Source organism: Hylobates moloch, unplaced genomic scaffold (assembly GCF_009828535.3).
Source record: "Hylobates moloch isolate HMO894 unplaced genomic scaffold, HMol_V3 SCAFFOLD_19, whole genome shotgun sequence".
In the NCBI taxonomy this organism is placed as follows: Eukaryota; Metazoa; Chordata; class Mammalia; order Primates; family Hylobatidae; genus Hylobates; species Hylobates moloch.
The window spans coordinates 35,501,655-35,527,699 of record NW_026652294.1 but is presented as its reverse complement, the minus strand read 5'-3'; the positions used below and the strand labels follow the sequence as shown (position 1 = coordinate 35,527,699).

General features: G+C 54.1%; 1 protein-coding gene across 2 annotated transcripts in view; it reads right to left on the bottom strand.

The window, feature by feature from the left end:
• Positions 1–25,538, bottom strand: part of SPNS3 (SPNS lysolipid transporter 3, sphingosine-1-phosphate (putative)) — a 56,691-nt gene extending 31,153 nt beyond the window's left edge. For both annotated transcript variants that reach the window (XM_032137921.2, XM_032137922.2), the window contains exons 1-8: positions 25,189–25,538; positions 19,506–19,571; positions 13,760–13,896; positions 12,729–12,880; positions 11,984–12,050; positions 10,636–10,784; positions 9,544–9,696; positions 4,924–5,113 (exon numbers count right to left, since the gene is read on the bottom strand). In XM_032137921.2, the coding sequence (XP_031993812.1) occupies positions 4,924–5,113; positions 9,544–9,696; positions 10,636–10,784; positions 11,984–12,050; positions 12,729–12,880; positions 13,760–13,896; positions 19,506–19,571; positions 25,189–25,375 (1,101 nt within the window). In that variant the 5' untranslated portion in view covers positions 25,376–25,538. The remainder of the gene's footprint in view (positions 1–4,923; positions 5,114–9,543; positions 9,697–10,635; positions 10,785–11,983; positions 12,051–12,728; positions 12,881–13,759; positions 13,897–19,505; positions 19,572–25,188) is intronic.
• Between the last annotated feature and the right edge of the window lie 507 nt (positions 25,539–26,045).

The window sequence follows — 26,045 nt, the reverse complement described above, 5'->3', positions numbered from 1 at the left end:
GGAGAGGAAAGGGTAGGCCTGGGAGAGGTCAAGGGCTTTGTGACTGACAGTTGTTGGGGAGGAAGGACTGGAGCCTGACTCTCAGGTCAGAACATCCGAGCATTCTACGGAGGCACAGACAGAGCCATGGGGTGGGGGCGGGATGGCAGCACCTCTGGAGGGTTAGAGTTCTGGCCGCAGAGGCTCAGCGTCGGATGGGTACCATGCCAGACCCAGCAGCTTCCCAGCGCCAGAGGATGGATGCACTCTGGCCCTGCCTGCCTTTCTACCCCTCAGCCCCAACCCCCAGGGCAGGCCTAAAGAAGAGTTTCTCCAGCTGGCTTTGGCGGCCAATATGCAATGTCATTTCTAGATGAGCCAACCAGCTCTGGAGATGCGCCAGGCTGCAGGGTGCAGGGGGTGGAGGTGGGGGCAGCTGTGTCCCCAAAACACAGGCAAGGAGCACCTCCCAGAACCAACCAAGACAGTGGCAGAAGCAGGGCTGGCAGGGGGCCCCCAGCCCCAGCTGGCTGGTACAGGGACAGCTTTGATGGGGCCTCCATCTGCCTGGGCCTCAGCCTCCCTGCGAGGTCAGGCCCCATCAGCTCCCATCAGCTCCCACCAGCTAGAAGTGATGGTCCCCTCCCTCGGTCAATAAGCATTAAGGGATTTACTAGTGCCTGGGGTGTGCCCAGCTCTGTTTCTGGGTCAGTGCACTATGAAAGACACAGACTTTGGAGGTGTCACAGCCAAGTTGGAGGTTGTTTGATTGATTGTTTGTTTGTTTTGAGACAGGGTCCTACTCTGTCACCCAGGCTGGAGTGCAGTGGCATGATCAGAGCTCACTGCAGCCTCTATCACTCGGGCTCAAACAATCCTCCAGCCTCAGCCTCCCCAGTAGCTGGGACTACAGGCATGTGCCGCCATGCCCAACTAATTTTTTAATTTTCTGTAGAGACAGGGTCTTGCTACATTGTCCAGGCTGGTCTCTAACTCCTGAGCTCAAGTGATCCTCTCACTTTGGCCTCCCAAAATACTGGGATTCCAGACGTCAGCCACTGCACCCAGCCAGGTGTTGGAGTTTTGTCTGTCCCACTATTTACCTTATTCTATCTGCGGGCTTCAGTTTTCCAACCTGTCAAATGGCATAAGAAAAAACCTTCCAGGCCGGGCGTGGTGGATCACGCCTGTAATCCCAGCACCTTGGGAGGCCGAGGTAGGCAGATCGCTTGAGGTCAGGAGTTCGAGACCAGCCTGGTCAAAATGGTGAAACACCATCTCTACTAAAAATACAAAAATTAGCCGGGTGTGGTGGCATGGGCCTGGAATCCCAGCTACTCAGGAGGCTGAGATAGAATCACTCGAACCTGGGAGGCAGAGGTTGCAGTGAGCTGAGATCGCTCCACTGCACTCCAGCCTGGGCGACAGAGGGAGACTCTGTCTCAAAAAAAAAAAAAAAACCACAAAAACAAAAACAACAATTAGTGGCATGCACCTATAATCCCAGCTGCTGGGGAGGCTGAGGCAGGAGAATCGCTTGAACCTGAGAGGTAGAGGTTGCAATGAGTCTAGATCATGCCACTGTACTCCAGCCTGGGCAACAGAGAGAGACTCCGTCTCAAAAAATAAAATAATAGCCGGGCACGGTGGCTCACGCCTATAATCCCAGCACTTTGGGAGGCTGAGGCAGGCGGATCACGAGGTCAGGAGATCGAGACCATCCTGGCTAACACAGTGAAACCCCGTCTCTACTAAAAATACAAAAAATTAGCCGGGCGAGGTGGCGGGCACCTGTAGTCCCAGCTACTCGGGAGGCTGAGGCAGGAGAATGGCGTGAGCCCCCGGGGGGCGGAGCCTGCAGTGAGCTGAGATCGCGCCACTGCACTCCAGCCTGGGCGACAGAGAGACTCTGTCTCAAAAAAAATAAATAAATAAAATAAAATAATAAAATATGAAAAGAAAAAACCTTCCCCACAAAAGTGTCAGTAGTGAGGACTAAATAAGAGCATGTGCAGAAGAGAATGACAAGACTTTCTAGTCTTCAGGAATTTCCGCAGAGACCCAAGGCTGAGAACAAGGGATGAGCAGCTCCCACGCCTCAAGAGAGGTGCCAGCACACCTTCAGGACTCGGTGAGACGACAGAGTTATCCCATTTGGCCCCCCGCCGCTTGCATAGAAGTCATGCCCAGGGGAGGATTTATTGAAAGAGTTCTGCTCTTGACCAGGTGCGGTGGCTCATGCCTGTAATCCCAGCACTTTGGGAGGCTGAGATGGGCAGATCACTTGAGGACAGGAGTTCGAGACCAGACTGGGCAACATGGCGAAACCCCATCTCTACTATAAATACAAAAATTAGCCGGGTGTGGTGGTGCACGCCTGTAGTCCCAGCTGTTCAGGAGGCTGAGGTAAGAGGATTGCTGGAGCCCAGGAGTTCAAGACCAGCCTGAGTAACATAGTGAGAGCCCCCACCTCTAAAAAAGTTAATAGATAAAGAATAAAGAGTTCTACTCTTAAGCTGAGTGAGGGGCTTCAGGTGACACTCACCCCCCCAGAGGGCAGTGCTTGCCAGAAAGGAAGCTGGCCTTTTCTCCCTGGCTGGACGCCGGTTAAATGCTGAGCCTCCTATACCAGGACAGCCTGAGGGGTGTGCACAGAAGACGTCTTCAGGACACTCAGACGCATGTCATCTGGCATTCGGGGAGAACGGACCCTGGGGCCTGACTCCTCCCAGGGAAGTCTGTGGGTGGGGATGCCAGATGGAGTAGCCTGCAGTGTCGTGGGAGGGGAGAGGGCGGCAGTGGGGGAGGCCTCCCTTCCTGACCTCCTACAGGGCTCAGATGGACACCGCGGAGGGAGACAAGGTGCTCATGAGAGGGGGGCCCCTGCAGGATTGCCTACCCGGGCAAGACGGCCTGGCTGGAAAGGCAACCCTTGCATCAAGGAATTGGGCAAAGCAAAAACCAGGGCCAGAGACCCCAAAATGCCCACAAAGTGCAACCCCCATACCCTGCCTCTGGGCATCTGCCACATGGGGGGCATTGACAGTCAGCAGAAACACTCTGGACACAGGCAATACTTGGCCTGTTCTCAGTCATCCTTCCTTGCCCGCTTATCTCTGGAGAGGACAGAATCGCAAGGGGAGGGGAGATGTCAGGGGTGTGGGGTGGAAGATGGAACAAGGAGAACAAAACCGGACTACAGCCCCGCCTCTTCCCAAGGCAGTTTTCTGGTCCTGATAGAAGCTTTGTTTGGGGCTGGGTGTGGTGGCTCACACCTGTAATCCCAGCACTTTGGGAGGCCGAGACAGGCGAATCGCCTGAGGTCAGGAGTTTGAGACCAGCCCGGCCAATGCGGTGAAACCCCATCTCTATTAAAAATACAAAAATTAGCTGGGCGTGGTGGCTTGCACATGTAATCCCAGCTACTTGGGAGGCTGAGTCAGGAGAATCACTTGAACCCAGGAGGTGGAGGTTGCAGTGAGCCGAGATCGTGCCACTGCACTCCAGCCTGGGCAACAGAACAAGACTCTGTCTCAAAAAAAAAAAAAAAAAAAGCTTTATTTGGAAGCAGGGCTAAAGTTGTTTTGATTTCAATGGGACCAGACTGTTTAGTTCACGTGTGTGACTGAAGAAGCGATGGGCTCTGGCCATGGGTGGGAGATGCAGCCAAACTAGTGTGAGGACAATAAAGTTGTGGCTGGTTTACTTCTCCAAAGTCCAACCTGGTTAACACGTGCAAGCGCATCTGTGTCTGCAGCCACAGGGCCCAGGGCCACGGAGCTGGGAAAGGAAGAGAGGTCTAGCCCCTCTGCTTGTGGCTGGGCTGGCATCATCTTCCCAGAATCAGTCACCCTTTCCCATGTTGGGGGACAGGCAGGGCTGGGGCTCTGGGGAGCCAGGGACACGGCTGCACACAGGGACCCTCTGGCTCTGGTCCCACCCTTTGGGCTCCCTGTCTGTGGACAGGCCCCATAAACCTCGGTGCCTCATGGGACCCAAACAGGTGCTGAGCCCAAGTGGGAACATGAATTCTGGTGTGAGGATAGAGTGGTAGGGGAAGGCTTTTGGAGGAAGCGGACTTTGAGTTGAGTCTTGCAGAAGGAGGATTTCAGGATGCACAAAAGAGGAACTGGTGCTCTTGGTGGAAGAAATGGACAGGTGCAAAGTCTGGGAAGTGTGTGTGCCCACGCAGCTGGCATAGCCAGAGTGTGAGGCCCATGAAGGGGTGTGATGGGATGTGGATTTGGAACACTTGATATTACCATGATTATCGCCCTTAAAGCAGCATCCATATTGGCCATAAGCAATCTGGGCCTTGCTTCCCTCCTCTGTAACCTGGGGAGAACTGCTCTATTTTTTCTTGGGCCCACAATATACCCTGGCAACAAATGAGTCCTATTTTCTCAAACTAACACATTAACCCAATGCTCAGAGGACACCTTTTACAGTCAGAAAAGCTCAGGCTCAAATCCCAGTTCTGCCCCTTCCTCACCGTGGAACTCCTGGTAAGCTTCTCTCTCTTTTTTATCCCCCAAGATGGAGTCTTGCTCTGTCGCCCAGGCTGGAGTGTAGTGGCGCAATCTCAGCTCACCGCAACCTCTGCCTCCTGGGTTCAAGCGATTCTCCTGCCTCAGCCTCCCAAGCAGCTGAGATTACAGGTGCCTGCCACCATGCCCAGCTAATTTTTTGTATTTTTAGTAGAGATGGGGTTTCGCCATATTGGCCAGGCTGGCCTTGACCTCCCAAAGTGCTAGGATTACAGACGTGAGCCACCGCGTCCAGCCAAGCTTCTCTTTCCTGATCTCTAAAATGGGGATAACAAGCTCTACCCAGAAGGAGTGATCAACAGAATGTACATAAAGGCCAGGCACAGCGTGAGCCTGTGGAAACAGGAGTTCCTCGCCCCCCGACCCTGTCCCCACCTCCATAGAGGCTCTCACTTACATAGGAGGCCAGCAGGGTGGTCGGGGCCAGGACGAGAGCCAGGTAGAGGCAGGGGGCTGTGGCAAGCAGGCTGGAGGCGCAGATGAGGGGCTCAGCTCCTGGAATGACTTTCTTGTACCTCCTCGCAGCTTCTGCCCCCAAGATGACCCCAATGACGCCGGTCATGATGGTCAGTGACCCAAAAATCAGGCTGATGGGGAAGAGCACAGAGGGGTTGGTCAGCTGGGTGAGCTCAGCATAGGGACCCTTCACCCTGCTCCCAGCCCCAGGTCTAGCCTCTCGGCTCAAGTGCATGATCTGGTGTCTACAGGGAATATGGCTGTGGGCCCCTGACCTGACCGAGACCTTACCCACCCTCCTCACTGATGCTCCCAGGGCCTGGGGACCCTGACCAGGGACCAATGTCCCACTGCCCTCCCCCACCCCCTTTCCTGCCTCATCCCCTGTCTCATCCTGGGGATCCCACTGGCCATGTGGGTGATCACCCTGCACCCCAGGTCCCAGCCTGCCTCATCTTCATTGACCCTTACCCTTTCACCCCCCAAAACTGCCCCACTCAAAATCTGAATTCCAGGGTCCCACCCTGGCCCCAACTTTCTCTCTTTCCAGCTCCCAGTACTAAGAGGAATGGAGGGAAGCGAACACGTATTTACTGAGCCCCTGTGATACACCCGGCCCTTGTCTGGGCCCTCTACACGCCCTCCCTCCTGGAATCCCATCCTTCCACTCCCTGTCTTTGAACCCCTCTCAGGCAGCCCCTACCTGACTTCCGTCCCTTTCCCACCCACTTTTAGACCCACTTCTACTCTGTTTGGCTTCCCCTTGTACATCCTTCCTGTGGAGACCTGTCCCTCCAAAATAACCTCCACACAGGCTCCCCAAGAGTGCATTCTATAGTGGCAGGAGATCTGTGGTGGGAGGAGTTCAAGATCAGAAAGATCTCGTCTCTACAAAAAATTTTTAAATTATCCAGCCTTGGTGGCATGCACCTGTAGTCCCAGCTACTCAGGAGGCTGAGGCGGGAGGATCACTTGAGCTCAGAAGTTCGAGGCCACAGTGAGCTATGATCATACCACTGCACTCCAGCCTGGGCAACAGAGCAAGAACCTGTCTCTAAAAATAAAATCAAAAACACAGACCTGACCATGTCCCCGCCCACCTCCTGCCTAAAATTCTCCACCAGCTCTCAGACACCCACTAGATTTGTCCACAGTTCCATATGGTGTACATTGTTCTTCGTGATATGACTCTGGCTCACATCAACCCCAGGTCCCAGCTCTATTTTCTTCCCCCAAACTTGTTGCTCTCCCCTCCTGACTGCCCTCCACATACTTTCATTCCTCTGCCTAGAACACCCTTCACTAGTTTTTGACCTATCAAACTCCTACTCATCCTTCAAGACCCAGCACAGCCTACTTGGGGATGCCCTTCCTTTGTTCCCTTGCTTATCCCTTCACTCCCATCAGTTCCCACAGCACATTCTGCGTCTGTCATCAGATTCATTCACTGGCCTGGGAATCCCTAGAGAACAGTAACAGGTTTGGTTTCCTCTCTTGACTGTCTGCTGGACGCATAGAGCCCGGCACATGAGAAATGTGTGTTGAGCAAGTGAACTCACTGATTCCTCCTACAATTCGCAGATGGGTAGGTGAGCAAGGTGAGGCTGAGAAAGGTCAAGGCCAAGATTACCCAGCTGGTAAATTACAGACCAGGATTTGAATACACATCTTCACCCTCCTGGTCCATTCTGCAACCTCCAGCCCCCTTTTAAAGGAGCTCAAAGGGGCCAGGCGAGGTGGCTTACGGTTATAATCCCAGGACTTTGGGAGGCCGAGGTGGGTGGATCACTTGAGGTCAGGAATTCAAGACCAGCCTGGCCAACCCAGCAAAACCCCATCTCTACTAAAAAAAAAAAAAAAAAAAAAAAAAAAAAATACAAAAATTAGCTGGGAATGGTGGTGGGCACCTGTAATCCCAGCCTACTCGGGAGGTTGAGGCAGGAGAATCACTTGAATCCGGGAGGTGGAGGTTGCAGTGAGCTGAGATCGCACCACTGCACTCCAGCCTGGGCAAGAGAGCAAGACTCCATCTCAAAAACCAAACCAAACAAAACAAATAAAGGAGCTCAAAGGGAACGCTGAGATGGTGCCCAGCACGAACTCTTGAAAACACCAGTCTAGGCCGGGCGCGGTGGCTCACGCTTGTAATCCCAGCACTTTGGGAGGCCGAGGGGGGCGGATCACGAGGTCAGGAGATCGAGACCACGGTGAAACCCCGTCTCTACTAAAACTACAAAAAAATTAGCCGGGCGTAGTGGGGGGCGCCTGTAGTCCCAGCTACTTGGAGAGGCTGAGGCAGGAGAATGGCGTGAACCTGGGAGGCGGAGCTTGCAGTGAGCCGATATTGCGCCACTGCACTCCAGCCTGGGCGACAGAGCAAGACTCCGTCTCAAAAAAAAAAAAAAAAAAAAAGGAAACACCAGTCTAACTAGGGTCTCTCCAGCCCCTCAGCAGCTCCCTGTTGTCCTCGGAGCAAGCTCCTGACCAGTGCTGATGGCTCTGTGGGACTGGTCCACGCTGACCGACGTAGCTTGCCCTCTCTTCTCCCACCCTCGCTTTGCACAAATGACCGAGAATTCTCTAAATCTCTACCAAAAGTACAAAAATTAGCTGGGCATGGTGGTGCGCACCTGTAGTCCCAGCTACTGGGGAGGCTGAGGCAGGAGAATCGCTTGAACCCGGGAGGCGGAGGTTGCAGTGAGCCGAGATTGTGCCACTGCACTCCAGCCTGGCAACACAGCAAGACTCTGTCTCAAATTTAAAAAAAGAAGAAGAAGAAGTGCTTTCCAAACCTTCCCAGCCTTCCACGCTGGGCGAGGTCTGGCTCAGCCCAGTCAAATGACCCAAATCCCGGGTGTATGCTAGCTGCCTCTGAGTCCTGGTCTCAGCTGACCTTGGCAGGTTCTCGAGATATTCGTGAGACTTAGGATTGATTATTTAGACAGGCTGCCTGAAAAGGCACCCCCGCCAGCCCCCGAGTGGGAGGTGCAGCCAGAGGACATGCCCCAGCTACCAAGCCCTTCATGTTCCCTCTATACACACAGGGCCTTCCCAGCATCCCAGACTCATAGCCAAGAAAGCCCTTAATTATCTGTAAGTTCAGCCGGGCGCGGTGGCTCACGCCTGTAATTCCAGCACTTTGGGAAGCCGAGGCGGGCCAATCATTTGAGGTCAGGAGTTTGAGACCAGCCTGCCCAACATGATGAAACCCCATCTGTACTAAAAATACAAAAAAAAAAAATTAGCCAGGTGTGGTGGCACATGCCTGTAATCTTAGCTACTCGGGAGGCTGAGGTAGGAGAATCACTTGAACCCGAGAGGTGGAGATTGCAGTCAGCCAAGATTGTGCCATTGCACTCCAGCCTGGGCAACAAGAGTGAAACTCTGTCTCAAAAAAAAATAAATAAATAAAATAAAAATAGCCAGGCATGGTGGCGTGTGCCTGTGGTCCCAGCTACTTGGGAGGTTGAGGTGGGAGGGTTGCTTAAGCCTGGGAGATCGAGGCTGCAGTGAACTGTGTTTGTACCACTGCACTCCAGCCTGGTGACAGAATGAGACCTTGACTCAAAAAAGAAAGAAAAGAAAAGAGAGGGAGGGAGAGAGAGAGGAAGGAGGGGAGAGGGGGAAGGAGGGAGAGAGAAAGAAAAAAAGGGAAGGAGAGAAGAGGAGAAGAGAGAAAAGAGGAGGAAGGAGGAGGAGGAGGAGGGAAGGAGAAGGCAAGCGTAGGTGCAGTCAGCAGAGGATGAGTGTCGCCAAAACCCTGGGGGAGGATGGGGCTCCAGGAAAGAAGGCAGCATCCCCAGGAGCCCCCAGGACCCACCAGGACAGGGTCAGAGAGGAGGAGGGGACCGCAAGGAGGCTGAAGAGCAGCCCTGGAAGCAGGGAGGTGGCCGGGGTGAAGGGTTCCGGGAGGAGGAGGAGAGAAGGAAGGGAGGATTGAAGGATGTCCTTGACTCAGCATCAAGTGGTCCCTGGAGCTCTTGGAGAACAGGGTCAAAGATGACAGTAACAGAAGTGGAGCCCAGCCGGGCAGCAGACAGCCAGGCAGGAAGCGGGAGATGGCGTGCCCTGAGGGCAGAGTGCCCGCGCCTCCCCTCCCAGCAGCCTTCTCACACACATGAAATCCCAAAACCGCTAAGTGACGAGGCCTCCCAGGCCCCAGTTTGCCATCTGTAAAATGGGATGCCCTCACAGAAGATGCTACGGGCCCCTCTGAAGGGTAGCTGCCTAAGGTTCCTCTCATCCCACAGCCCCACACAAGCTTCACCCCCGTTTCCCGCCAGTGCCTTCTGGAGCCCACAGCAGCCCCAAGAGTGGGGAGATGGGGAATTCAGCCCAGAGAGTACAAGAGAGCTGGCCATGGGCACCCAGAGTGGCAGAGGCTCAGCCAGGGCCAGAGCCAGGCCTCCTGCTGCCATCTGGGTTCTGAGCTCCACTGTCTTCACACAGCACCACGTGCCCCACCCCAAGAAACTGAATTTTGGAGCTCAGAACCTCAGAATGTCCTCAGCAAGAGCCCCCGAGCCAGGCCAGGTGCCCCAGGGCCCCCGGACGCCCTCACCTGTCGGGGTTGCTGCACGGCTCCTGGAAGCAGGGAGGCTGCAGCCCGTGAACCATGCGCGCCTCGAGCAGAAACTTGGGGGCCCAGAACCCCAGGGCTCCAGTCACAAAGGCCATGGCGGTCACTCCGAGGGTCGACCACACGAAACTCCAGCTGCAAGACAAGGTGCCCCAGCTGCAGTCGGGAAGGGGCTGGGGCTGAAGGGGCCTGTCCACTCCTCCCCACTCCTGGGCAGTCTAGAAACTTTCCCATCTTGTCTCATTACCTTCAAGATTCCATAGGCAGCATTTGCTACCCCCTCTTTACAGATAGGCAAACTGAGGCTCCGAAGACGAAGACACTCAGGTTACCCCAAGCTCCAGCCTCCAGATCCTTCCTGGCAGCACCTTGAGCTCCAGCCTCCCCAACATTTCTGAGACCCCCCACCCACACACCTTGGCTCTCCTCCCTCCCTCCTCTGTGCAGGACCAAATCTCCCCATCCTGAGAGGCCCCCATCCAGCATCACATTCTCCAGGAAGCTGTCCCTGCCTGCCCCATCTTCCTCTGAGTCCTCCCGACCAGTTTCACAGCTCAGTAACAGAACCGAGTCCTGTCCATGCCCTGCCTTGCAGTAAATCATGAGGCCTGGAACCAGCAGTTGACTCCTGCCTGCCTCCCCCAGCATGGCTGGCACAGAGGATCACACATGCCATGAGACTTGGAGAGGTGAGTGATGAATTCCCAGCATCCTCCCAGCAACCCGGAGAAGGGGGCAAGGCTGGAGAACTCCATCCATTGAATACAAAGGACAGTGAGGCTCCGAGTGCAGGGGCCACTTATGGGCAGGGCAGCAGCAGAGGAAAGGCTGGGGCTCACGCCATCTCCCTCCCTCCCTGTCCATATTTCTGCCACATGGCAAGGTGATGGAGGCTGAGCCCTAAGGGAAAGAGGGGCACTTCAGTTGGTAAGTGCGACCTCAGAGGAAGAGGAGGGCTGTGAACACTGGGACAACCAGGGAGGGCTCCCTGGAGGTGGAGAGAGGGGGGTCAGTGATGCTGGGGCAGACAAAGGGGTTTTTCCGTGCCTTGCAGGGGGTAGCAGGGACACTCACTTTTTCCCCAGGTATCTGACGTCCTCACACCAGCTGCTCCTGGAGGCTCCCGCGACCCCCTCCCCCTGCGTCTCGGCAGCTCCCCGGGGTGGGTCTGGAACCAGCAGGATAAGCAGGATCAAGGCCACGGCCTCCAGGCAGGGCATGACCTGGGGACAGAAGGGCCCAGGAAGCTCAGGGCCGCATATTATCACAGCCCAAGAGACCCCCGGGGGCACCTGGCCACAGTATCAGCCAGTGACTGACCTCTGGGGTCCAAGCCCTGGGGGTAGTGGGGGTGACCTGATTCCTGGATGCTGGTATCCACAGAGCAGGACGTACCACTGTTTCTCAGCCCTCACCACTGCAGCCTTCCCGGGGAGTGGAGTCTCTTTGGGACTTCATGTAATTCCCGTCTTTCCAGTACAGACACCACTCTTTTGAGGTTAGTGGGCCTGAGATGGTTGAGAACAGGGACCCTCGCTACACTGGCCCTGCCTCCTGAGTACTTGCTGCCCCTAGAGCTGACCTTTCCCTGGCCCAGTCCTCCATCTGCCACACAGTCCTGCCCTGGCATCCTCTCCTAGCGGCCCCTCTGCTCAAACCCCAAAGATGGGGATCTCACTACCCACCTTGGGGCAGCTTTCAAACAGCTCAGACCATGAGAAAGTTTGTTCAAGCCAGGTCAGACCTGCCTCCCTGAAGCCCACCCCACCCCCAAGATTCCAAATCTGGCTTCAGCACTTCACACGCCAGCTCCCCAGCTCCCCGGCACTGGGCTGGCTCCACAGAGGTCTGAGTGCAGCCTGCATTCCCACCAAGCTGCGCTCCTAGAGCTGAGCTCAGCACCCTCCACTATGGAGTTCCTTCCTCTTCAGAATGGTCCCTCTCCGTGCCCATGTTGGAAACACAAGGGCTGCAGCTCCAGCGGGGCCTGCCCGGCATCTTCCTCAGCATCCTGCTCAACTGCTGAGCGAGCCTGGCCGCCAGTCCTCAAGGGCCTACTCTACACCCTGACCCTGCGGCTTGCAACTTCCATCTCTCATCTCACTGATCCTCGAGATGCCTTAGGTAGCATTTACTACCCCCGCTTTACTGACAGGCAAACCGAGGCTCTGAAGAAGAAGGTGGCCTGCTTGAGATCACACAGCTTGTAAACTAAGCAGCCAGCTTTTGAGCCCAGGGCCACCACTTCCACAACCCATGCTCCCTGTGAGGCCCCAAATGTCCAAAGCTGCCAATGCCTGACCACCACCCTGCCCCCACAATGGCGCCGGGTGCTACGCCAAGTGGCTAAGGTCACCCAAGGCTGGAAAGTCCCTGCCGGTCCAGAGGGAAAGCAGAGGGAAGAAAAGGAAGCTGGACTCACTCGGAGGGCCCAGCGCCAGTTCCCAGTCAGCATCGTCACAGCCGACCCCAGCACGTAGCCCAGACCACTGCAACAGAGGGGCAAGGGCGATGGGCTGTGAGGGGAGGGAGGCAGAAGGCAGAACCCACCGCCAGCCTGACCCAGGGTTCCCCCCATGCCCCAGGGAGCTGGCTCTCTGCAGACTCAGAGCTGTTTCACTGCGGAAAGTAAGCCACGTGAGGCCCAGATGTCCGCTGCCCTTGGTCAAGTCACCAATGACCTCTGGCTCCTGGCCCACCCCCAGCACCACTCTCTCCACCTATGGAAACACATACCCTCCACCCTCCTGCCCAAGGCTGGGCCCTGCTTGAGTCAGGCAAGTTCAGGAAACCTGGGTCAGAGGCCAGGGTCCTGACTGCAAATCCTGCTCCAGCCTAGCCTGTTGTGGGGTGCAGGGCCCGGCCCTAACACGCTTCCTCACCTTACCTCCCTGGGCGGGCCACACTGCCGAGTGTATGAATCTGTAGGGCACATCCTCATCACCTCTACTCCTCCCCCAGCCCATCAGCTGGTGTCACTGCCCCCGTTTACAGATGAGGAAACTGAGGCTGGGAGAGGTAGACTCACGTGGTGAGGAAGGGGTAGCATTGGGACTCAAATCCCAGCCCTCCTGGTTTGACCTCTCCTACCCACGTCCAGCCCCTGTTCTGACTCCTTTGGGCCTCAGTTTACCACCTGGGGAAGTAGACCCATGGGTGATACCAACCTTCCAACGGGGATAAAGATGTAGAAGACGGCAAGCACGCGGGTGCGCTGGTCCCTCACGAAGAGGTCGCCCAGGACGGTGGGCGCGATGGTGGAGTAGCTGGCCGAGCCAGTGCCCATGACGCCCCGGGACAAGAAGAAGAGCCAAGAATACTGGGCGAGCAGGCACAAGACCACGTGAGTTCCAGAAATCACCCACAGGGCTAGGGACCCGAGCGAGGGTTTGTCAGAGGGGCCAAGGGGACCTCATGACACAGGACCCCAGAGGAGGGAGAGGGGATCGGGGCTACAGACACCTCTCCACTCCAGGTTCCCACAGTCACACGTGTGTCCCCTGCAGCCACCACCTGCACCCCTGCCCAGGGGACCCCTTTTCCTGGGTCCCACCATTGCTAACCAGGCCACTTCCCCAAGACAGCAGCTGTTACCCCCAGCCCCACCCCCAGCAGAGTCGGGCAGAAATGAAGCCGATGCGGCAGTGAGAGGTAGGAGAGAGGAGGCCTCCTGTTAAGAAAGTCCACCGGCTTGGCCGGGCGCGGTGGCTCACTCCTGTAATCCCAACACTTTGGGAGGCCGAGGTGGGTGGATCACCTGAGGTTGGGAGTTCGAGACCAGCCTGGCCAACATGGTGAAACCCTGTCTCTACTAAAAAATACAAAAATTAGCTGGGCGTGGTGGCACGCACCTGGTATCCCAGCTACTCTGGAGGCTGAGACAGGAGAATCGCTTGAACTCGGGAGGCAGAGTTTGCAGTGAGTCGAGATCGCGCCATTGCACTCCAGCCTGGGCAACAAGAGCGAAATTCTGTCTCGAAAAAAAGAAAAAGTCCACCAGCTCTGCCCTATGCAGACTCAGGCTGGAGACTGGAGACTGTGCCCTCACCTCCTCTCCCAGCCCTCAGTGCAATCCCTGATCCAGTCACAGCCAGGAATGGAGCAGAATTGTCCCCACGCAGCTCTAACGGGGCTGGATCGGGGAGGAAGCAGGTGGGATAGGGGCCTCAGGGGCCTGGGCAGGGGTATGGACACCTACCCGGGGGGAGATGAAGGAGCTAGAGAGGCCAGCTCCCGACCACAGCAAGATCCCGAAGCTCATGGTGGCCTTGCGGCTATGTCGGTCGCCCAGGTAGCCAAACACGGGTGCAGACAGCAGCAGGCAGCTGATGAAGACTGGAGGAGACACACAGGGGCAGCCTGGATCCCCCCATGACCGTGGCAGGGCAGACGGCCCAGCAGGCCTGGGGAAGGAGCCTGACTCAGTTGCCACAAGCTGGCATCTTGGCAGCGGGCCCAGGGTATGAGGAAGAAAAGATAAGGTGAACCTCACGGTGCGTGGCCAACATGCAGCCCCAGCCCAGAGTGTGGAGGCCTGAATCTGGCCCCAAACCCAAAGCTCAGCTCTGCCGCTTGCTCTGAGTGTCACCCCAACACTGGAGAGGTCACCATCCTCTCCCAGGATGGTGCAGGTGAGATGGGAAGTGAATGTGGAGGGTCAGGCATGGAGCAGATGCCAGTTTCCTGGCTTTACAAACACACATGGCCCTTGTGAGCCTGGATATGGGGACAAGTCTGATTTTTCGTTCATGCATCTACTGGTGCAACGGGGAGCCGGGAAAGAGGGAAGTCAGCCTGGGCCTACTCTGAGCAGCAGGTGAGGACACTTTAGAATGAGCACATTGGGCCGGGCGTGGTGGCTCACACCTGTAATCCCAGCACTTTGGGAGGCTGAGGCAGGCAGATTGCCTGAGCTCAGGAATTCAAGAACAGCCTGGGCAACATGGTGAAACCCCGTCTCTACTAAAAAAAAAAAAATACAAAAAAATTAGCCAGGCGTGATGGTGGGCGCCTGTAATCCCAGCTACTCGAGAGGCTGAGGCATGAGAATCACTTGAACCCGGGAGGCGGAGATTGCAGTGAGCCCACATCACGCCACTGCACTCCAGCCTGGGTAACAGAGCAAGACTTAGTCTCAAAAAAAAGGAAGAAAAAACAAAAAGGAATAAGCACATTGACTGTGAACTAGTTAGTGATGATTCCAGGAAGCCACGAAAGAGTTGGTTTTCCTACATCGGTAAAATGTTCCCTGGACACAGCTGCATTTATACTTTTATTTTATTTTTTGAGACAAAGTCTCACTCTGTCACCCAGGCTGGAGTGCAGTGGTTCAATCTCAGCTCTCTGCAGCCTCTGCCTCCCGGCCTCAAGCCATCCTCCCACCTCAGCCTCCAGAGTAGTTGAGACTACAGGCACGTACCACCACACCTGGCTAATTTTTATAGTTTTTGTAGAGACAGGGTTTCAGCATCTTGCCCAGGCTGGTCTCAAACTCCTGGGCTCAAGGGATCCACCCACCTCGGCCTCCTAAAGTGCTGGGGTTACAGGCGTGGGCCACCACGCCTGGCCCACTGTCCATTTTTCTATTGGGCTGTTGTTTGTTAATATGTTTGGGAAATAAGTTCCCATAGTCTTTTATATTTGTTTTAAGAATTAAAAACGCAACTTCTGGGACTAAGTTGGCTGGGTTTAAATCCTGGCTCGCCACTTTCCAGCTATGTGACCTTAGGCAGATTCCTTAACTCTTCATATTCCCCTTTCATCAGCAGTGCTATTCCCTCGTTTGGTTACTGAGAGGATTAAGTAAAATAAAGCACATAAAAGTTATCTGCATAACTTCATGTAAATGTCCAATAAATGTTATCTATTATTATTACTGATTGCATAATTTCAATCACCATCATACAGAAGTGTTTAGCTTTGATGTAGTCAAATGTATTAACCTTCCAGAGGGGCAAGAGTTGTTCATATCTTGTTTATGCATATCTTCTTTATCCAAAAGTTATAAAACTATTTCCCAGTCAGGCGCGGTGGCTCACGCCTGTAATCCCAGCACTTTGGGAGGCCAAGGCGGGTGGATCACCCGAGGTCAGGAGTTCGAGACCAGCCAGGCCAACATGGTAAAATCCCATCTCTACTAAAAATACAGAAATTAGCTGAGCATGGTGGCAGGCGCCTGTAATCCCAGCTACTGGGGAGGCTGAGGGAGAACTGCTTGAACCTGGGAGGTGGAGGTTGCAGTGAGCTGAGATCGCACCACTGCACTCCAGCCTGTGTGACAGAGTGAGAGTCTCTCTCAAAAAAAACAAAAAGCAAACAAACAACAACAAATATATATATCCCCATATTCCTCACATGCAGGGATCACTTGCAGGCTGTTTTAAGTGCCTTAAACCTGCAGATGCTCTTTGAATCTGCAGATGCCCTTCCCAAGGGGAAAACAGACACTCTTCATTCCCAACATCTCCTAATTCAAATCATTTCTGTGACATAGTGGGTGAAATGAATGCTCCCAGAGTTAAAAAACAGACTCTGGAGGCACACTTCCTGGATTCAAATCCCAGCTTCAGCAAGTCTCATAACTTCTCTGAGCCTCAGTTTCATCATCTGTAAAATGGACATAATAGTAAAACCTGCCTGGTGGGATTGTCGTGAAGATTAAATAAGTTGACATTTAAAGCACTTAGAATCGTGCCTGACATGTGGTAAGGGCCAAGTCAGTGTTAGTTTTAAATATTATTAATTAATGAACTCACTCCAGCAGCCTCTCTGTCCCATGGGTGGGTGGAGGGAGCCTGACCACTGCCTCTTCTCACCTTCCACCCCTCTCTCTTTTTTTGTTTTTTTTTTTTGAGACAGTCTCACTCTGTGGCCCAGTCTGGAGTGCAGTGGCATGATCTCAGCTCACTGCAACCTCCGCCTTCTGGGTTTAAGTGATTCTCCCGCCTCAGCCTCCCAAGTATCTGGGATTACAGGCACCTGCCACCACATCTGGCTAATTTTTGTATTTTTAGTAGAGACGAGGTTTCACCATGTTGGCCAGGCTAGTCTCAAACTCCCGACCTCAGGTGATCCACCCAGCCTCCCAAAGTGCTGGGATTACAGGCGTGAGCCACTGTGCCCAGCCCAACCCCTCTATCTCTTCACCACCCTCTCCCTCAGTCATCAGTTTCCTCTTCTTAGCAGCCCTGTGGACAGACAACAGGCTGGGTCTAGGGCCATAGCATGGCAACCGGAAAAGGTAAAGAGACTCATCTGAGGCCACCAGAGACCAGCCTGGTCATCAGGCCTCCAAGCCCACTGTCCTTTCATGAAATTTTTGAGCTGCTTCTGCAAAGATGACCCTTCTCTTCACCTACTCCCAAACACACACACGCACACACACACACTCACACACACACACACTCTTCTCCCTCCATGGCCCAGGACTTGTAGTAATAATCTTGACCACTATGGTAAGAACCATATTATGGTAAGGATCAGTGTGGTGGCTCACGCCTGTAATCTCAACACTTTGGGAGGTCAAGGCTGGTGGACCACCTGAGGTCAGGAGTTCGAGACCAGCCTGGCCAACATGGTGAGATCCCCCACCATCTCTACTAAAAATACAAAAATCAGCCTGGCGTGATGGCAGGTGCCTGTAATCCCAGCTACTTGGGAGGCTGAGGCAGGAGAATCACTTGAACCCAGGAGGCAGAGGTTGCAGTGAGCCGAGATCATGCCATTGCACTCCAGCCTGGGCAATAAGAGTGAAACTCCGTCTCAAGAAAAAAAGGAAAAAAAAAGAACCAGTGAAGGGAAATGTTGACTAAACCACCATTATCTATTCAATCGAGAAGGTTGTGGGTGTTGAACCAAGATGGTCTCACTTTGGCTACAGATATGGCTGGAAGATCAGCATCAGCTGCTGCCTCTTGGCCACAAGATTGAGTGGCAATTGGAAACGATGCATGTTCTAAAGCCATGACCTTCTAACTCTTGCTCACGTAACTCTTTTGTCTTTTTTTTTTTCCTTTCTGTGGAGAATGGGGTCTCACTATATTGCACAAGCAGGTCTCGAACTCCTGGGCTCAAGCTATTCTCCTGCCTCTGCCTCCCTAAGAGCTGGGATTACAGGCGTGAGCCACTGCACCCGGCTCTCATCTCACTATTTTTTTTTTTTTTTTTTTTTTTTGAGACAGAGTCTCGCTCTGTCGCCCAGGCTGGAGTGCAGTGGCGCGATCTCGGCTCACTGCAAGCTCCGCATCCCGGGTTCACGCCATTCTCCTGCCTCAGCCTCTCCGAGTAGCTGGGACTACAGGCGCCCGCCACCACGCCCGGCTAATTTTTTGTATTTTTAGTAGAGATGGGGTTTCACTGTGGTCTCGATCTCCTGACCTCGTGATCCGCCCGCCTCGGCCTCCCAAAGTGCTGGGATTACAAGCGTGAGCCACCGCGCCCGGCCTCATCTCACTCTTAAAGAAGTTTCTAGAACTATGTACTCCTCCACACATTTTCAGCTAACGTTCTTATCCCAAGTTTGAATCGTTGCCAACGATGGGATTTCCAGCATTGTTGCGTATTTTTTTAATCTGTATTTTCATCCAAACTCTTGGAGCTACAGGGTCGAGTTTATTCAGTTTATGGGAAATGTGTACAGTAGAATCTAAGTAATAATGCCTGTCCTCTTTTGCCAAAGCAATTAGACAGTCAAACTGATTATGAGAAAAATGTTGGCTTCATTTTCCTTCATTGAAACAAATGTGTTGACATGCATCCCTGAGACTGCTATCTCACTTTGAATTCTAACTCGTAGATAAATAGTAGACACTGCACACAGGAACAGCTAGATAAGGCTTGGCTCCTTGCCTGCGCTTGTGGCCTGGGGCAAATCTCCCCAGCATGTTTCTCTTGATGCTCTCTGCTTTGCTCCCAAGGTCCCTCCGGGAGAAGCCGAGCATCCACACGGGGGCCTCTGTTTGATACCCCGGGGGTTTTTACACCCAGGAGCAGCACATCCAGGATGCAGAGAGGAGTCCCTTTCTGCTTACCATGGTAGATAGGGAATTGTACAACAGAAGGAGAGGAAGGAGAACCACAGGCGAACCACAGGCCTACCACAGGCTTCCCCTCAGGCAGGTCATTTTAGGAAAAAAAACATACAGGCTTGAGGATCTAGAAATAAATCAGTCTCTCAAAACTCTCTGTGTTCATGTAGCCCCTAGAAAGTGACTGTGTATCCCCAGGGACCCCTGTACCCCAGTTTGAGAGCCATGTTCCAAAGCCCTGAGATGATGGACTGTGAGGACCCTCAGTGCCTGCTGGTTACAGCCTGGGTGTGTGCACAGGCGTATCGTGTGTTGTGACCATGTGTGTGCACATGTGGGTGTGTGGATATGCACACTGTGGGTGTGTGTCACCATCCAGGCACCCACAAGGGAAAAGCTAATGCCTCACGACCCCAACCGCTCTGAGGTTGTGATGGAACATGTGGCTGCTCGCTGCTGCTGGATATCAGGCTCTGTGTGGGCCCAGAGTCCATCTGAGCCCATGCGGGAGGATGAGTCTGTGTCTGTGTCTGTCTGTTGGACTTTGTGTGTCCCAGTAGTCAGATTTTTCAGGTCTGTGAGAGGAAAGCACACATCAGGATTTCTCAAACCCCAGCAAGCCTCTGGTGCACAGCTGAGCCTCACCCACACGAAAGGAAGGAATGACCAGCTCTACAGCCAGGACCTGAGGCTCAGGGACCTCTCCCAGCCCCACCTCCCCCTGCTCTCCTGCAGCACCCTGTACTCAAACTACCGTGGCTATTCCAGCCGAGACTGTCCCTCAGACCCACACCCCACCCACCCTCTGTGCCAGGGGACCCAGTGGGGCTGGATCTGGGCACAGAACATGACCCACAGAAAGAGCCCACCCCAGCATGAACCCAGGGCCCCGGCTGCAGAGCCAGGGCTCCTCCTTACCAGTCTGAAGCAAACCAGCATGGTTGTCACTGATCTGGAAAACCTCCTGTATATCCAGTAGCACTCCTGCAAACAGAGGGACAGTGCTCAGGAAACAGGAAGTAGCCCTCCTGGCCTCGAAAGGCAGCTGCTCCAGGTTTGGCACAGGGCCACAGCTGACCAGCACAGCACAGGGCATGGCACCCAAGCCCACTGTTCTCTCCCCCTCTCTCCCACACGTGTACAACCACACACACAAGAACAGGCACACAGACAAACGTGTGCATTTCAAACACTCAAAGAAATAAGCATCCCTTGGCCGGGCGCGGTGGCTCACAGCTGTAATCTCAGCACTTTGGGAGGCCAAGACGGGCGGATCACCTGAGGTCGGGAGTTTGAGACCAGCCATGGTCAACGTGGTGAAACCCTATCTCTACTAAAAATACAAAAAATTAGCCGGCCGTGGTGGTGGGCACCTGTAATCCCAGCTACTCGGGAGGCTGAGGCAGGAGAATTGCTTGAGCCTGGGAGGTGGAGGTTGCAGTGAGCCGAAATCGCGCCATTGCACTCCAGCCTGGGCAACAAGAGCCAAGCTCCGTCTCAAAAAAAAAAAGGAAAGAAAAAGAAAGAAACAAGCATCCCAAAGGCACAGACATTCACACACACACACCAACACACAAGCACGCAGCCACACGGCTCCTTCCCTCCTCTTCATATGGGAACACAGATATAAATAGATACAAACAGACATTCCCAGAGAAACACACCTGCAGAGGCACAAATACACACACACACACACACACAGGAACTCACACTCACAGACATGTACACCCAGACTCATACACCCAGGCACACAGACACATATGCAGTGAGATGTACCCATAAAGACACACCCAGAGGCCTGCCCGTGTATGCACAGGCTCAGGGCTGCCATCCACACTGCAGTTAGAGGGGCGGCAGCCTCCTGTCGCTGCGCAGTGCACAGCCCTTTACTCAGGCCGCTGTGTAAACACAAGTCCCTGGGGCTGTGCGGCACAGCGGCCTCGCTCATGCACAGACACTGGACATGCATAGATGAACATGTACATACAAAGACGAACGTGTCCTGGCTTGCACACATGCGCACAAGCCTGTTCTTCCAGAGGCACAGCAGTGGGCACCCAGCCTAATGTAGAGAGAGAAAGTGGGTCTCCCAGACACCAGGGCCTGTTTCCTGATAGCCTCTTGGTGTCTCAGAAAGGGTCTGGGTCTGCAGCACCTGCTCACGTGAGCCATGCGGCTCTGGCCCTTGTCATTATTATGAAGAAGACCAATCATCATTTTCATGAGTCAAGAGGTGACTGACAGCCAGGCCCTGAGCTGTACACTCGCAGTTGTCATCCTAAAAGGGGGGGACTCTCATTGCCCCCATTCTACAGATGAGGAAACAGAGGCTCTAGCGGCCCCAGGTTGCCCGTCTGAAGCTGGGGGAGCTGGGGCTCAAATCTCAGCCAGAGGCAGCCTGTCCATACACCCAGAACCACAGAAGGGGAGCAGAAGCCCCCAAGTGGGTCCCCGCAGAAACACCCACACCAAGAAAGCCCTGCGTGCGCACCTCCAAGACCTGCCCCATGCACAAGAAGATCAAGGGATCAGAGGAGCAAAGCAAGAAATCTTTGTTTAGGGCAGGACGCGGTGGCTCATGCCTGTAATCCCAGCACTTTGGGAGGCCGAGGCCGGCAGATCTTGAGGTCAGGAGATCAAGACCATCGTGGCTAACACAGTGAAATCCCATCTCTACTAAAAAACACAAAAAATTAGCCAGGTGTGGTGGCACAGGCCTGTAGTCCTAGCTACTCAGGAGGCTGAGGCAGGAGAATCGCTGGAACCTGGGAGGTGGAGGTTGCAGTGAGCTGAGATCGTGCCATTGCACTCCAGCCCTGGGCGGCAGAGCGAGACTCCATTTCCAACAAAAAAAAGAAAAAAAAGAAATCTTTGTTTAGACATTTAATTTGTCCCCACTTGCCACCACAACCTGGCAAACTGGTATGTCTTTTCCCCCTTTTAATATTTTATTTGTTTTATTTTTATTTTTATTTTATTTTATTTATTTTTATGAGACTGAATCTCACTCTTTCATCCAGGCTGAAGTGCAGTGATGCGATCTCAGTTCACTGCAACCTCTGCCTCATGGGTTCAGGCAATTCTCCTGTCTCAGCCTCCCAAGTAGCTGGGATTACAGGTATCTGCCATCATGCCTGGCTAATTTTTGTATTTTTAGTAGAGACGGGGTTTCACCATGTTGGCCAGGCTGGTCTCGAACTCCTGACCTCAGGTGATCCACCTGCCTCGGCCTCTCAAAGTCTCCCTTTTATTATTTTACATACAAAAAGAAGACAGTCATTGGAAAGAAAAAAAGTAGACAACAGAGGTAAGCAAAATAAATAGCTAAATGAAAATGCCCCAAATTGTGCCCATCTTCCATTTTCAGGAATGAGGACTCATCCCCTTGTTTTATCTCCTCCTGGGCTCCTCCCAGCCCCATGGTGCTCTAGAGGTGACCCAGAGCCAAGCGTGCACCCACCCTTGCTTTCACCTGTAGCCTACCACCCTGGCCCCATAAGAGCTGTTTCCTGCAAGAACCTTTTAGCTGTTTACCCGCACCAGTTCCCAGATGCCCAGCACAGTTTCACTTCTCCAGGTCTCTATCCCCACAGTAACCACAGCCCCCTTTCTTGCACATACAGAGGAAATGCTGATGGGGAAGGGACCCGGACAGGCAAGACTCAGGGTCTTAGGGCCTAGCCAGGGACCTCCAGGGCTAGCGGCAGAGATAGTGGGTCCCCAGGCTCCTGGGTTCAGGGAGCTCCGCACTGGTGATTCCTGGCTCCCACCCACCTCTTCCTCCTTCCTGCCTTTGCGCGCCCTCGGCCCACACTCCAACTCAGCCCTCCTCAGCTTTGGCCTGACCCACTACAGCAGCCTCTGAACGGACTTCCTGGCTCATTTTGCCTCCATCAGGGCCTCAAATCCAATTATATGGCTCCCCATTGCCCAAGGCAGAAAGTGCAAGCTCCCAGTCTGGCACCCAAGCAGCTCTGCTCTTACCCCATACACCCCTTTGGGGTTTTTTTGTTTCGTGTATTTTGTTTTGCTTTGTTTTGGCTTTTTGTCTTTAGAGGTTTGAGATAAGATCTTGCTCTGTCACTCAGGCTAGAGGGCTCACTGCAGCCTCAAGCAATCCTCCCACTTCAGCCTCAAGCAATCCTCCTGCTTCAGCCTCCCGAGAGGCTGAAGACATCACTGTCTTCAGCCGTCACTATCCCTGGCTAATTTTTAAAATTTTTTGTAGAGACAAGGTTTTTCTATGTTACCCAGGCTGGTCTCGAACTGCTGACCTCAAGTGAGGAGGAGAAGCTCCTGACCTCTGAGCTCCTCAAAGACCATGACCAGGTCTGGGGATGGCTCTGCAGCCCCTAGAGTTTCATGATTCCACAGCTACTCCCTGGCATGCTGAGCTGGTAACTGACAGATCGATGCCCAGGTCTCAGAGATGCCTGGCGGCTGCAGGCACCCTCCTGAGCTCCCAGCCCGGCCTGTGTCCCCCCCTTGTCTGGCCACACCTCTCTGCCTCGCAGGACTGCCATCAACCAGCCTCTATCTCTGCCCCATGAGATGGTCGTTCTTGAGTTCAGGAACTACAAGTCTCGTTTCCTCCCTGGGTCCGCAGCAGCCACCAGGGGCTCCTGCCCACAGTTAGTGCTCAGTCAGCCTTGAATGAATGAGTGAGTGAATGAATGAATGAATGAATGACAAGAAGAGAAGAGCCAAGTGGAGCCTCAATCAGTTGTTGTTATTGTTGTTGTTGTTGTTTGAGACGGAGTCTCGCTCTGTTGCCCAGGCTGGAGTGCAGTGGCACGATCTCAGCTCACTGCAACGTCTGCCTCCCGGGTTCAAGCAATTCTCCTGCCTCAGCCTCCCGAGTAGCTGGGATTACAGGTGCCTGCCACCACGCCCGGCTAATTTTTGTGTTTTTAGTAGAGACGGGGTTTCACCACGTCGGCCAGGCTGGTCTCGAATTCCTAACCTCAGGTGATCCACCCACCTCAGCCTCCCAAAGTGCTGGGATTACAGGCGTGAGCCACCGTGCCTGGCCCCCGATCAGTCTTGAATGAATGAATGAGTGAGTGAGTGAGTGAATGAGTGACAGAAGACAGAAGCAGGTTGAGCCCTGAGGCCTGCAAGAAGGAAGGCAGGATGTGCGCGGTTTGTGAGCAGCCTGTTGTCCCAGAAACACAGCCAGCAGGAGCTATTCTTGCCTGGCCCAGGCTCCCCTGTCTTCCACCCAGAACCTCGGGGCCTCTGCCTGGAAGTCCTCCCTGCTGTCCTCACCCACCCACCCCTCATTATGTCTCTGGCCCCACCCCCACTGTGCCCTCTCTTAATTTTTAAAAATATTTTTTATTTATTCTTTTTTTTTGAGACAGAGCCTTGCTCTGTTGCCCAGACTGGAGTACAACGGTGGGATCTCGGCTCACTGCAACATTGACCTCCCAAGTTCAAGCAATTATCTGCCTCAGCCTCCGCAGTAGCTGAGATTACAGGTGCCCGCTACCATGCTCGGCTAATTTTTGTAATTTTAGCAGAGACACGGTTTCACCATATTGCCCAGGCTGGTCACAAACTCCTCACTTCAAATGATCCGCCCAGCTTGGCCTCCCACAGTGCTGGGATTATAGGCCTGAGCCACCGCACCCAGCCCTAAAATATTTTTAATTTTTTAAAGAGACAGAGTCTCGGCTGGGCGCAGTGGCTCATGCCTATAATCCCAACATTTTGGGAGGCCGAGGCAGGCGGATCACCTGAGGTCTGGAGTTTGAGACAGCCTGGCATACACGGCAAAACCCCGTCTCTACTAAAAATACAAAAACTAACCTGGCATGGTGGTGTGCGCCTATAGTCCCAGCTACTCGGGAGGCTGAGATAGGAATCGCTTGAACCCAGGAGGCAGAAATTGCAGTGAGCTGAGATCGCGCCACTGCACTCCAGCCTGGGCAACAGGGTGAGACTCCATTTCAAGAAAAAAAATAAGGCCGGGCGCAGTGGCTCACACCTGTAATCCCAGCACTTTGGGAGGCCAAGGCGGGCGGCTCACCTGAGGTCAGGAGTTCGAGACCAGCCTGACTAACATGGTAAAACCCCGTCCCTACTCCTCTACTCAAAATACAAAAATTAGCCGGATGTGGTGGTGCATGCCTGTAATCCCAGCTACTCGGGAGGCTGAGGCAGGAGAATCACTTGAACCCGGGAGACGGAGGTTGCAGTGAGCTGAGATTGTGCAACTACATTCCAGCCTGGGCAACAGAGCGAGACTCTGTCTCAAAAAAATAAATAAATAGAGACAGAGTCTCACTATGTTGTCTAGGTTGGTCTCAAACTCCTGGGCTCAAGCAATCTTCCTGCCTCAGCCTCCCAAAGTGCTGGAATTACAAGCGGGAGCCACCACACCCAGCCTGTGTCCCTTCTTAGTTGAGGCTGGATTGGGAACATCAGTTGGTCCTCCCCGATTCGGGTACAGCTGAAAACCACCTCCAGAGGTGAGAACACCAGAGGCGGGCCCAGGAGCAGAAAGATGGGTGATGGCTGGAAGGCCACCGCGGATCTGCAGCCCCTGGCTGGCGGGCAGAGAAGCAGGTACTGCCCAGGGTGGCCGTCCCCTCCTCACCTGCGATGATGAACCAGTTCATGTAGTTCAGGAGGTTGATGTAGCAGAGCACGGCGGCAGCCACATAGGCCCTCCACTGGGGCAGGCTCCAGGGGGCGGGCGTGATGGGAGGGGGACACTGCCTGCCTGGCCCTGGGGACTGGCCCTGCAGCCCTCCTGGCCCAGGCTCAGGGCACTCCGCTGACATCCCCCCAGCCACGCCAACCTGCAGCTCCTCGCCTGAGACCGGCGCCGGGACGAAGCAACATCAGCTCAGCACCAAGTCACTTCCTGTGGGCTCCCAGGCTCCAAACCTCAAAGCAGCTGCCCTAACTGTTGGGCATCTTATCGCAGGTTCCTCCTGAGCCCACGGCAAGCTGACCAGTGCGATTTCCCCATTGTCAGCCTCTGAGACCTGCTACGGAGGAGAAGGGCTCCTGGCACCCCCACCCTGGGGGACTGGACAACTCTGTGGTCCCCTTGATCCAGCCTGCAGCTGCAGTGGCTGCAGTGAGGAAGGGAAGCTTCCAGGGCAGGAAATGAGACGAGACTCCCAGAGTGCTGCTTGCTGTGAGATGGTCTAGTTGCCCATACAGGACTGTGAACCAACTCCTTGAAGCCGGGGCAAATGAGGAAGGCTGGGCGTTGGCCAAGACAGCAGCATTGCATTCGACTGCCAGGCAGGACGAGCACCTACCCAGGATCTAAGGTCCTTCCCGGAGAAACAAAGATAGCAGAGGGGGCTGCCCACAAGAAGACAGCCTGTGTGCAAAACTCATCAGTGGGGGCTAAATCTGGGGGGAAGACTTCAGTAAGGGGCAGGGTGTCAGCATGGTCACGAAGCATCTCTTGATAGATTGCTTATTTGTAACAAGAAG